At 34.6% G+C, this 13,629-nt stretch overlaps 1 protein-coding gene across 4 annotated transcripts in view; it reads left to right on the forward strand.

The window, feature by feature from the left end:
• The window catches only part of LOC108751785 (neurotrimin), a 79,298-nt gene that overhangs the window by 42,373 nt on the left and 23,296 nt on the right, over window positions 1-13,629 (forward strand). For all 4 annotated transcript variants that reach the window (XM_018492190.1, XM_018492191.1, XM_018492192.1 and 1 more), the window contains exon 3: window positions 10,473-10,576. In XM_018492190.1, coding sequence (XP_018347692.1) covers window positions 10,473-10,576 — 104 coding nt within the window. The remainder of the gene's footprint in view (window positions 1-10,472; window positions 10,577-13,629) is intronic.

Below are 13,629 nucleotides of genomic sequence, written 5' to 3' on the forward strand. Positions count from 1 at the left end.
CGGTACAGTCGTTTTAATTTTACGAGCAGTTTCGTTACTGCGTATTAAAAAGTGACATATGTATAATTATTTAAAGCGAAGCAATTTTTCGTTATTGTATGTGTATAACGCGACTGAATTACGCTCTTGTATAGAGCGAGTCAGAAAAAAAAAAAGATATTTTGACTTTTACGTTTAATACATATTACTAAAATGCGGTATAATGCAATATTATCTGTTACTTGGCTTCATTTTCATTATTTTTCAGCCTTTTGGAATTTAATTAAATTTTTACTTTTTATACAAAAATAGACGAATGTATTTAAATGAAAAGAGTTATCACATCGATCATTTTATATTTGTGAAAATATAATCCAGTTGAATATTGAAAGAACAGGTTTCTGTTACATAAAATTACTGTATCTTTTATTAGTAATTATAAAAATGGAAGTGCATGGTCCATTCTGCAAATATAATTTGAATATCAAATAACTGACAAGATTATCTGTATGTATAAAGGTTACTAAATATTATATTTTATTTCTCACTTTATCTGATATGATTTTTTAATATTGCAGCTACAACACGTTACCTCTGTGTATTTTATTACGAAGTTCTACATGTAGAACATACGATTATCGTTTTAATAAGTATAAATTCTCAATGGAGAGAAATCTTTATTTTAGCAGATAAATTTTAGAAGTATACTCCATGAATTGAAATGAATTTTCCGCAGCTTTAATTCTTTAGGAATAGCGTATCGTCTTTTAAAAAAAGTTTTTTTTACTATTTTTACTAAAAAAAGTGATTTATAAGCGAAGAATTTATCGATATATCTTTAATAATCGATATACAATTGATGTAGTCTTTCTATTATAGCTTGAAGCACTATAAAAGCACTGTTTTTCAGTAATAATACATTGATTCTTTCATTTTTAGAGAATATGCATATATTTTAGTGCTACTTATATTTCCATTCCCTTAAATATAACTAACTTATACAAATATCAAATTTATACCCAATTTAATTTTAAAATGAATGTTACAAATTTGGAACACTCGCTTCTAGAGAATTAATAATCATTTGCATATTTCTTATCGGTTAATATTAGAGAAATCCGAGGGTAGGGACGGTTCGACGAGCAGTCAAATCCTGACGTCAGATAAAAATATATCAGTTGCATCACAAAAGTAGGATGGAATCTCGCTCAGCTCCACCACATCTCGCTCATCTGTGTACCGCCTGCCCACCCATTTCGCCCACTATCATCCGCTATCGCTCTCCTCTCGTTTCTGCACGTCGTCCTCGTTTTCCTCGTCAGGATTCCCCTGCTTTTTTTTTTGTTCGCGAAAATCCGCGATGGAACCTCCGTGCGGAGAGAAGTTTCGGTATGCAACGGCTCTCTAAGTGCCCCTTCCCCGGCCTCTCCGTCGCCATCCTACATCTCCTTCTATTTGCCCGTTTCGCGCTGATCGATATTACCGACACCCGTGATTCCGAAGCCGAGTACCGGCTTTCGTAGCGGAAGGTAGTAGAAACGCTCGGCGAAACGCAATGTCGGTGTTCTATGGAACACGCGCGAATCATTCGTCACAATAGTGACGTGCTACCGCTCGACTTGCCATCCCCTTGCTGTCCCCGCAATTTCTCTCGTTCCTAGAGAGAAGTCTATCGCTACGCGCGTTCGATGTTTCCTTCCTTCCTTCCTTCCTTCCTTCCTGCTTTCCTTCCTTCCTTCCTTCCTTCCTTCCTTCCTTCCTTCCTTCCTTCCTTCCTTCCTGCTTTCCTTCCTTCCTTCCTTCCTTCTCTGCTTCCCGTCTGATTTCCCGTTCTACCTGTTTTCTCGGCGAAGAGAATTCCCCTTTTGCCCGAAACGCGATCTTACCGTCGTCGTGTGCGCCGAGACTAATCGGTAACATGGGCACTCGGGAAATCTTACGATCTGACCAATTCTCCGGGAAAAGGAATGACAACTCTTACGCTTCAGGCGGAACCGACGTTTCTTTGCGACGTTAATTTGCGATGTTTCGACTACGTAGATTTCTCGTGAGATTTTTAATATAGATGTTCTTTGCGTTGCAATCACTGTTGCAATGGACGGGCAAGAATAGAGGCAGCGTATCAACTGTAAACGCATACACATCTCTGCACGAATAAAATCTGTGCATATAAAATCGAATATAGAATCTATATACATTATATTTATTTAGACTAATTTATTTCTTTTTTTGATATAACATTATAATTAATTATTAAAATTTTCTCACATTTTTTAACATTTTATTGTGATGTATATGATAACAAGGCTGAGACTGAGAATTTCATGTAACTGCCATTATCGCATTCCAACCGGAGGTGAAGCGAATTCACTTTACATCACATAATCCAAAAAAGTTTTAATCATATCGCATTAATAACGTAAACTAATCAGGCACGAGTTAAACTGTTAATTAACTGTCTCAACTGTAGAGAGGATGATGAATAATTTAATGTCTACGGTTCGTTTGCACCCTAATCAACCGAGTCGCCTGCGTTAAGCGGGCAATGTGAGAAGTTGGGGTTGTTTAGATAAACCAAGGAGATGGCATTATTTGGAGGGAAGTTTACTCGTCGGGAGACAATCACATTCGTAACTAGACCTCGCGCTGTGAATAAGAGCTGAATAAGATCCGATTGTAATTTGCGGAAATGAACCGATTGTCATCTCGCTGATGTGTATGTAAATGATGATGTAAACCGGAGAATAGGTGAATATACAATTTCTATCTGTCAGCGCAATGTAATTATTAACAATATTGATAAATTTTAAATGAAAATGTTTATCAAAATTAAATCATTTTGATTATTAAAGAGTTAAAACTAATATTTTTATAAGTTTAAATAAAATTAATTGATATTAATAATATATAATTTTATTTCTTGTAATTGAATCATCCAAACATAGATTGATATTAAAGAGAGCTATATAAGCATTCTGTTTTTCAAATCAATACTGAATATTATGTGAATATTAACTTATGCGTTATATAATTATTTTATATTTACTTTAGAACGCTATCAATATTGAATAATACAATTGTACATATTGTTATCGGTACATAAATTTTACGTACAATGAAATAATACTTTCAGTAAACAAAATTTTGATATATTTTACATTTTTACTAACAATATATTTATCTAAACCTTTATAGATACAAATAACCTAATTATTAATTTAAAAGGAAAAAGTGAATAAAATACTAATCAAATTTAATTTTGAAATATAGAGTATAAAATTTAATGTCACCTCATAACACTTACTAATAAAATATTTAATATAAAACTAGTTAAAAATTGAAATTATTTATTATATTTTCTGTTACAATACCGACCATCAGAGAGTCTAATCTGACTATACATAACGGGTTGAATTTTTAAAAGCTCGTTTTAATCCTTTTAGCATGACAGATTGGATGACCTCCTGATGATCACTGAAAGCATAACTTAACATCCAATGAGTTTGCTCATTTGTATATAAAATTTATGTGTTAATAGTTCCAAGGTTAATGAAGAAAGTTACAAATTACCGCAATCGTATTGTAATAATAGAAATGCAAATTGGTACGAACTGCCATTAAATATACAAAACTAGAATATTAATTTACGTTTTAATCTATATCACGATTACGTAATAGTACGTTATGTCGTTACATGATTGCGCCCGACGCAAAACTCGAATAACTCCAACGCCTTGGAAACCTGGCATACCGTATTGCAAGTAATATTTATCCTCGTTAAGAGACAAAATCAAAGGCGATAAGGGAATAAGGGACGGAGTTAGACCGAGTATAAGAAGACCGTGCTTGAATCTTAAACTAACCGGCACGACTACCGGCGCATTTCGGAGACGAAGTGCTCAGGCGCGGGCATGAATATGAATGAGTCCACGGGGTGATATTCTGAAGTGCGAAATAAAATAATTTCCTTCGTCGTAGCTCGCGGCTTCGTGTTGCCGCGGAATATGCACGAGGCAGGCACAGCGTCATTGGGTGACTGAAGCCGTGGGTAGAGTGCGGGAATAAAGTACGAGTGACGAACGTAGGAGAGACGTATGAGATCCACGCGAACCCGCTGAGCTCATTTCTTTATCGTCGCGGCGAACGACGTTTCTCTCGCGTTTCTACGATGTGATATTCCGCCTGTCGAAATTTCCGACGGGGTGGTCTGGAAAGCAAAGGAGATACGCAGAAATGCGATGCAGGAGAGAGAGAGAGAGAGAGAGAGAGAGAGAGAGAGAGAGAGAGAGAGAGAGAGCGACGAGTAGTGAATAGTTAGTAAACGTTAAGTAACTGGCGCTGTATCGACCTGCCAAGTGTGTGCATATCGGATTTCGGCGACGGCGGTGGAGGCGGTGGCGGCAGCAGCCTCGAGGCACAATTCAGCGAGATATTACATTTAAACGGAACTTTATTTACTCAGCCGACTGCGTTACTCCTATGCCACGGTACCCTCCCATTCCCTTCGTCTTTTCTCTTACCTACTACGCGTTTCCGTACCAGACGACACTTCCTGCGGCTATTATCCAATGTGTCGCCCGTTCCCCGCAGTTATTCCACCTACAAATCGCTACCAGATGGGGAAAATTGAATTAGTCAGGGCCACACTTGTAATTATAACCTGGCCACCCATTTCGGCCGCTCTTACCACGGTCTTACCACTGGTTTTACCACTGTCTCGCTCTTACTACTTTCGCTCGACTTACCACGCACGTAGGGGGCCGTCGGTAATAGCAGTAATTTTTCCTACCTTAATTTCATGCAAAACTTTCCAGCTTTGGTCGTCGTCTACATCGCGAACGGTCGTCCTCTTCCTTTTTCACTCTTTTTCTATATTTTTTTTTTATTCTTTGAGCGTAAAGTGAATCTGCACGCGCGCCAACCAGAGATGGCAGAATTGGGGTGGGAATATTAGAAATATTGGCCGAGTATATTTTTCGCTAGAGTCAACCCCGTCCGCAATGCCTTTGGCTCCGCATATATATGTCACGCGATACCCTTAGTGGTTCCCAGCCGTGCCTCTGGAGTGCTTTTAAAAATAATGAAGATCACTTTCTCTGCCCTGTTATTTTCTTTTTATCCGACCTTCCTGCTTCGTCGAGCTTTCCTTTATTGCCTGATTTATCGCTTGACGTTGCAGTGTTAATATATTTTCCGTGGGATTAAATCCTGAAATATGACGACTTCGAAACCGAGACTGCTTATACAGTTCTGCAAGAATGTAGAATTTGCGAGAAAATGACTAATAGTACGTCGTTGGAAGACGTGAACAGATATCTGAAACTTTCTTGCGTGATAAATAGAGATGAGATAAAGAATTCCTTAATTTATAGAGTTTTTTTAATATTTCAACGCAAGCCTCCCCATCCCTCTTTCCTTCATTAGGTTTCATGCTAAGAGATATGATGGCGAAATTTAATGACGTTGTTTTTCTTCTTATGTACACCAGTCTCTTTATCTCCTCTTCGTTTACATAATTTTTATCCTCTCTTTTGAAATGTTGTAATTACAGTCGGTTTTTAGCTTACAAATGTCAAAGGAGAAGGAGTTTATTATCCGAGAGAAAGCAAAGAAATGTGAAGAACTTTGAAATTCTTTGATGTAATTCTGTATTGATTATTAAATAGTAATTATTTCTTATCTTAATTTTTCAAGCGTGAGTTTGTTAAAGTAATCTAAGCGTAAGATCTTTAGCGATTTCCGCGTTTAATATGGGAATGTTCACGTCATGTTTACCGCTTGGTACATAATACTTGTCACGGAAAGAGCCGGAAGAACAACAATGCTCGTTCTGAGAGGAAACTCATGACTTTCATAAGTCTTTGTGCGTTTTCCGAGCGAGTTACCCGAGCACGGGCTCGGCAACTTGTTAAAATTCCATCGTGATTTCCACGCGAAGCTGCGAAGGTAGAAGCACGTCGAAAGAAACGATGCCAGCACTCGGATAATCTCGTGGCACAGATTATTGAGCACGTTTCGCACAAGTCCTTTTCCGTTTACTTCAGTAAACCAATAAACTCTAACTTCATTTCAGGTAAATCCCTACGAGTTTCATGTTCGAACTATTCGATCGGCGAAGATTTTCTTATCTGAAAGGCTTGTCGAAGCGCGCAAATTGACTAGCTGTATCGGTGCGAATATTTATACTTGTATTCAAACATTGCTGCAGCATAAAAATAATATTTTATGTGCCAATATTTTTTTGTTTTAAATACAGTTTACTTTATATAATTGAAAGCAAAAGAGAGAGAGAGAGAAAGAGAGAGAGAGGGGGGGGGAGAGAGAGAGAGAATACGGATGAAAAGGAGGATATCTTTTATATATAATATATGTATATACATACAGATTTGTTTTAAAATAATACATGTCCTAATAATATGTTAGTAAATTGTTTGAAACTTTTACTATTATACGATTTCATTGTAATGAGATTGCGATCGAACCGAAGATAGTTATACATACATATAGTTCCGTTCTGTCGTCTCTCGTCGCTTAAAACCTACATTCAGCGTGAATTTCATTGAAATAGTTTGCAGTAAAAGTTTATTATTCCCGATTGAAGAGCTCTCCACCGGGTAGGTTCGTGTGGACGTCATACAGCTTTAACCGTTTCTCGAATGTCGCGCGTTTTCAACGGACGAGAGGAAACTTCTACCCTCTCCCTCCTCTCCCCCTTCTTTCCTTCTGACAAACGTCTGAAATAGTGCATAGAACAATCGGCAATGTTATCTCGCGTAAGATCTTGCTTGATCGAAATACCTAGCGGAAATGGCCGGTCCAATTGTTAACTTCTTCCCGTACGCCTCGACGAAATAGTCTCGCTCGATTCGCCTGACGCCCTCGCCGCAGTTCGCTGCAAAATGCAGATACAGCCAGCAGCCGAAAAGCGGAGCGCAGTTTGGAAATGAAATTTCGCGGGAATTTATGATAGTTTGCACAATAAAAGTTACCATAGCTATCCGCGCAATCGTATCCCATGATAGAACTACGGTATATATATATATATAACGTATATATAACAGAATATTCGTTTTACACTCTACACATACGGGTTGTACGATATGCCACGGGATAAAAATATACGATGAAATAACAAACGCAAATCAGAACACAACATTATATAATGTAAATCGTATAACTGTGTTTAATTCCGAGTCCATCTGCATTTATTAAACTTGTATGCATTTTTTGAGAATACGTTTGTGTTATAAAAGCGGTATTTTTGTTATCGTTTTAATTGTTTTCTGAAATTATTAAAAAATTTCAAAATATTTCAAAATATTAAAAGTTTAAAAAATTCTACAGTGAACTCAGTTATTTAGTATTACGAGATAAGAGCACGCTGTTTATTGTAAATCGTTACAATGCAATAATACGTTCTAGTTTAATTATGCTAATCAGAAATTATATTCATATTGTAATGTAAGAAAAATCTGTTTAATATTTTTAATTTATTTTAGGCGGAATGTAGGTAATGAAAGAAATCTACAGTCTGCGGTTTCTTCCTAATCGTCGAAAGAAAGTAATCATTATTGCATAAGCGGCGGCAATATAGCAACAAAAAGCAAAGAGGTAGACAAAGTGAGGCAGGAACTTAATGAGAAACCATTGAATCACCTTTGGCACCGAAGTCTGCCGCCAAACGCTATTGCGACGCGGTTAAAGGTGATGAAGTGTGCTAAGAAAACACCGAAGCGCGCTGGTGAAAATGTGGATAGACAGACGTAGGGGCTGCTGCCTCTGAGGCAAGAAGCGTGACCCTTAATTTCGTTTCTCGTTAAATCGTTCTTTAACGAGAAAATAAGGCTGTCTTTGAGTCAGAACTCTTGAAATACAAAGACGCGATTTCCCTGGCGATATGTACGGTAACGTCGAATGAAATGAGACGTAAACGTCACAGATTAAACTGACATTCTCTTTGTCGCAGTTGTCACTGATAGGACTCCGAATTTTATACAATTTGTCAGTAGTCCATCTCTTTATTCTTAAAAACACACGCTTGAAGTATTCAAACTAAATCTTATATAATTTTTAATAAGATAAATACGTTTGACAAATCGCCTGCTTAAACGATTCGTGTTTCAGGTTTACATGGCGATTAAAGTGACAAGTATTTTAAGATCAGACTATACAGTAAATAGCTCTTGTACATTTCATGGTTATTGTTATCTCCGTTTAGATAATACGCGACTACCGAGAGCTCGCGTTAAATACCTATTCCAAAATTGTTCGCAGGTACGTGGTGATGGCAGAAATTCATATTCATTAACTGCGGACTGTTATGCACGAAATTCACGGTATATCTAGTATGTAATGTATTGTGTCTTTCGAGCAGAGCCGAGTCATGTTATTAAGCACTCCGTGCCATACCGACACATGGGCTTACCTTAATCAAAGCTTGTTAATCAGTTTGATAACGACTTTCCGAGGACGTGCTTGCGAATTCCAACAGTTTCACTCGATTCTGACTCCCATTATCATTAACACGTTGAATACTCTGACGGCCATTATGACAGTGGCATGTCTCGTTGATGTGCGCATAAAATTTAACATACACTGTATTACCGATCAAGTTGAGACAACGGGCGTATTTACCCAGACTGGAATTTCAGCCTTATGAGAAATTTTAAATACAATTTGAATGCTTAGAAATTTATTGATTTATCGGACTTTTCAATAATTGTACAGGACGTACGAATTTTTTAGGCTACGTTAAAAGTTTCCAGACTCATCTTTTTGACGCACAATACAAAAAACTTTCATCCTAACACTTGAAGAAAGTTGCATGTACAAAACCATTTACTCTGACATTTTACTATCGCAATGAATTTCAAGTTGCTTCAAGCGCGTTATTCGTTTTTTTTTTTTTTTTTCATCTCCGCCGTCGTAGTGGCGACAATTAACACTGCGAAGTGTTTTATAATAATAAAGCACTTGGGGGCATAATTAACACTGTCCTGTATCCGCGCTGTCGCGCTTGAAAGACCTAAAAGTAACTCAAACTTATCTTGAAGCTTGTCTCTCTGTACTTGTCTTTCGCTCTCTTTCCTTAACGATATTTTCCACTCCATCCTACTTCCTTTCTTTCATCTTTCTGTTTCTCGTTCTCCACGAGTTCTTTGTCCCTATAAATAATTCAGATGCTCGGAACGTCGTAAAGACATTAACGAAGGTAAAAGCTTTTAAGGGAGACCGGCCTGAATCCTGAACTCGTTACACTGCTTTAATGATAATAACTCTGCAATCAGGTCGGACGATGTATTGTCTAGACATGCGTGCAGGCGTGCCAGTATCAAACGTTTGTAAGTGAATAATAGTCGAAGTGATTAATCAAGTACTTAGCTCGCGACAGGTTTATCTTGATCAGATGCATAGTACGGTGCAGAAAGGAACATTTATTAACATGAGTGATGCCAAAGCGCGAATAATCGTTGATGTTATTTCGTCCCTTATCCCTTTCATTTGAGAACTTAAATTTTTTTCCTTGACTTTTCTCATTGGAATTACGCTATGATATAAGTAAAATAATATGTTAGGCTTAATACTTAATAATTTGAAAAAAATTGTACTAAATTTTAATAAATACTTGTTTAAATAGTACTAACATTTAGTTACAGTAAAAATTTACTCAATAAAAATGATATTTAAATCAAATTAATGGTTCTTGTATCAAATATATGTTTACATTTAATAAATATTTAATTAGGATTATTGAAATAAATTTTTTACAATTTAATACATTTTTTAATGTATAAAATTGTTCATACGAATCTCTTTAATAAAGTTTTGATTTTTTGTGTAATTTCGACTACTGACTTATAAAATAACAATAATTATTCTACAAGATAAAAATTATTAAAATAAATGTTACGTTTGGATCTTTTGCTACTGTTATTTTATCTCATAATTACGCAATTACTCAACAATGAGTATTAATTGTTTCCCCGCAGAGTAACGCATAAAAATTGTAAATGAATAGGGGGAGCTTATTTTTTAATTAATTAAATTACTACAGTCTGTTTTAGAGAAAAATTAAAGCTCGTAATGGTTGAGACAACAGTAATTTCAGAGATTATGATACATAGATGCCGGTTATACTAACCAAGACTACATTGACTCTTCAGGTTACAATATTTTCTATCTCTATCTACACTACGGAGTGCAATTTCGAAAAGGAAAACAAATTACTAATCAGACTTACTTAGCTCAGACGGTCGTTGCAACTTAGGGATCTTAAATTGAATTTCCTCTATGGGGAAATCTCCATATTTCTCGCAAGTATACTTGAGTGTCTGAATTTATAATTGTGTACGTTTCGTGAAATGTAACAACGTTAAATGTTAGAAAAATAGAAATGAATACAATAAAAAAATAAATATTTTGTCTTTTTTGTTATATTATTTTAATGATTTATTTTATTTTGTTGTTCTAAAATGTCTACGTTAATGTTGCAGATTCCGAATTACCCCGATTCGCCGAGGAAATCCAAAACGTGACAGTAAGCGTGGGACGTGATGCCTTACTGGCTTGCGTAGTGGATAACCTACGACATTATAAGGTACTTTAAATTAAACTATCTTTATTACTATTGTATATATGTCAAATGTCATATAGAAGATGGTTAGCTACTAGAATTACCTTTGCTTTAAATTTATTGATCAGAATCGTTTGGAATGATTAATGGAACAACCTTTGATATTATAAGATTACACGGTTTCAAATGAAATTTCTTCTCCGTTTCTGTTCCAAGTATGTCGGATTTTATATGAAATACTGTTATCGTATAATTATTCTTCTCGAGATGAATTCGAGCCATTGATTGACATATTTAGAAAAATTAAGGTCACATATCTATATCTCTTATAGTTGAAAATGTCAGAGCTTTTACAAGCATTTTCTTCTGCATTACTATTTTCTGCTCAACACTGTGCGAAATGAGCACAGATAAGAATGAATATAGAACAAGAGAAATAACTGCTGATACAATTAGATAATAGAAGATGAAAATGTTATACTTTAAAAAGATGTAACTAATGTCTTTGCTGTAAAGAAAACGTTACAATTCAAAGAATTAATATGTTACAACAAATGAGAATTTAATACTACTTATCCAGTACTAATTCTATAATATATTTGGTTAAAGCTCTCTTTCTATTCCAATATAGAAACTTGACACGGTTCTGTTTATTATTTTTTTTGTATTTTGATATATAATATATAATATGTGTACGTGTGTATTTTTATATATTTTTTATGTATATACATATGTATTTTAATTCTCCATTCTGATTTCTCATATCATACGGCACATAAAGTTATAAATGGAGTACTATTCAGAATTCTGACGCGAATTATGGATTGTCTAAAGTGAGCTTAAGAAAACGTTTTCAACATGGCAAATTGCTATTAAGCAAGATTCGAACTTTTCTTGCCTCCGCGCAAGAAGCGCTTGCACAAATTAAATGAAGATAGTATCTACTGAAATCCCTACGGCATTTATGGTCCGTAGACTGCGAATTGGACGGTCCTAGTTTATGTACCGTTATCAAAGATTTCGCATAATTGCTTCATTTTCCTTCAGTTAATTGAGATGACGTAACAATAGAATACAATTCGTTTTGCCGAGTAGCGACAATACTTACCAGAAATAACGCAGCTCGACATAAGCTAATAATATGTTTCTTCTTTCCCGAGATGACGTGATCAGAACCAAATAGATCTTAATAAATTATTCTGTATTTATCGCAAGCTAACTCGTCATGGATTTTAGTGCATCTTGTTAAGCGAGTAAATTAAATTCATACGTTTCCTTTAAGCGCATTTTAGGAATGTGCCTTGGTACATGTAATATAATTTGCAAGATATCCGCCACCCGTCTTTTGAAAATTTAATGAGAGATGAAAGATTTATGTTCTCGTCGTTCGACAAGCTTTCGTACATTCGGTATTCACTGCACATTCCGAGGAGAAAACATATTTCTCATTCAAAAATTTTCTTTCAACAGCATTTCGATTCTACTATCCATTTATCTTTTTAATCAAAAGGCTTTTATATGAAAAGCGTCAAATGCTTTTCTATGTTAAAGCTGAGAAATGTTGAATTTGTAAGTTTTTATATCGAAAATATATACCAATTATATATATATTTTTCTCATGTATAATATAGATAATGTAAATCTTAATCTACATAATAGAGTGCTGTTTTTAAAATTATTAATATAAAAACCTTAATAAAATTATAATCTTTTTTAATAATATATACTTATGAATTTTTAATATAAAATTTTTTGTGCTTGTTCTTCCTTTATATTGCTTTACAAGAGGAAGCATTTTTACTTCGTTTATAAAACATTCTCATTTCAGGATATGAAAATTTCTAAAATATTTCAAATTAGTCAGATTTAATTTTAAACTTACTTAGATTACTTAATTTTTTAAATATAAGTATAGTTCAATTTTCCACATTTCTGTTGTTAACGATTGCAACAATGTCAAGTTTAGGATAAACTTTCATCCGTTACGTCAATGAGGATGTGTCAGGAGTTGTGTCAAGATGAGTTATTAAAGCAATATTGTAACGAAATGAAATATTGTTATGAGCGTATGACTATGCATACATGTCTACGCATGTATTACATAGCGTAACCTCACGCCTACACACACACACACACACACATATATATATATATATATATATAGTATAAGAGTCGAGTACATATATAATAGTAGGTAGAGCTAAAATATTCGCGAGTGAGCTGATCTTTTCTACGAATGATACTCTCCAGTCGTACTACTAGAAACACGAAACATACTTGAGTTGCGCTTGCGGTGGAAATTATACTGCTGTAGAATTTGCGAGACTTTGGGCATGTTTTGCATGCTCAAGAAACCTCTTGCCCGTATCGAAAATTCAACGACGAAAGTGTGTGAGAGACAGGTGGTAGTAGGAAGAAGAGTGAGTAGTTCTGAACCTCCGTCAGTTTCTCGAGATCTATGTAAAGAGGAGAATACTATCTTACCCGATTATTGGTTTAAAAAAGAGAAAGAAATAAATACGATATTTTTTAGTAAAATATATAAATTCGCTGGAATATATGTATTTGAATTTTCACAAACAAGATAGATAGGTACATCATATGTTATGTTCAAGATCTATACAAAAGACACTTTAACTGAATCTAACATACATCTAACATAGTTTTTAGAAAGAGGGACAATATTATAAAAAAATAAATATGCTTTCTATATTTAAAATATAATTTATTTAATTGTAATTAACTGTTTGATACTGTTTGATTTGTCTTGGTGTGGCATATTTCTTCTACTTTGCTATGCTACAACTTTTAATTAATGAGAGTACATATGTCTGTCTATTATAATATTCCTTGATGTCTAATGATCGAATTTAAAAAAAATTGTTATATGTTCATTTTTATAAGATTTTTTAGTACCCAGTGGGTAGATGTGATACAACGAATGACACCGATGAATTAAATAATTGTTTTATTATTTAATATTATTGCGATTAATTTTATGGTTTGTGTATTTTATAATTAAATAAAATAGGGATAGAAAAAGTTGAAGATATATATATATATATATATATATATAT

Source organism: Trachymyrmex septentrionalis, unplaced genomic scaffold (assembly GCF_001594115.1).
Source record: "Trachymyrmex septentrionalis isolate Tsep2-gDNA-1 unplaced genomic scaffold, Tsep1.0 scaffold51, whole genome shotgun sequence".
Taxonomy (NCBI): Eukaryota; Metazoa; Arthropoda; class Insecta; order Hymenoptera; family Formicidae; genus Trachymyrmex; species Trachymyrmex septentrionalis.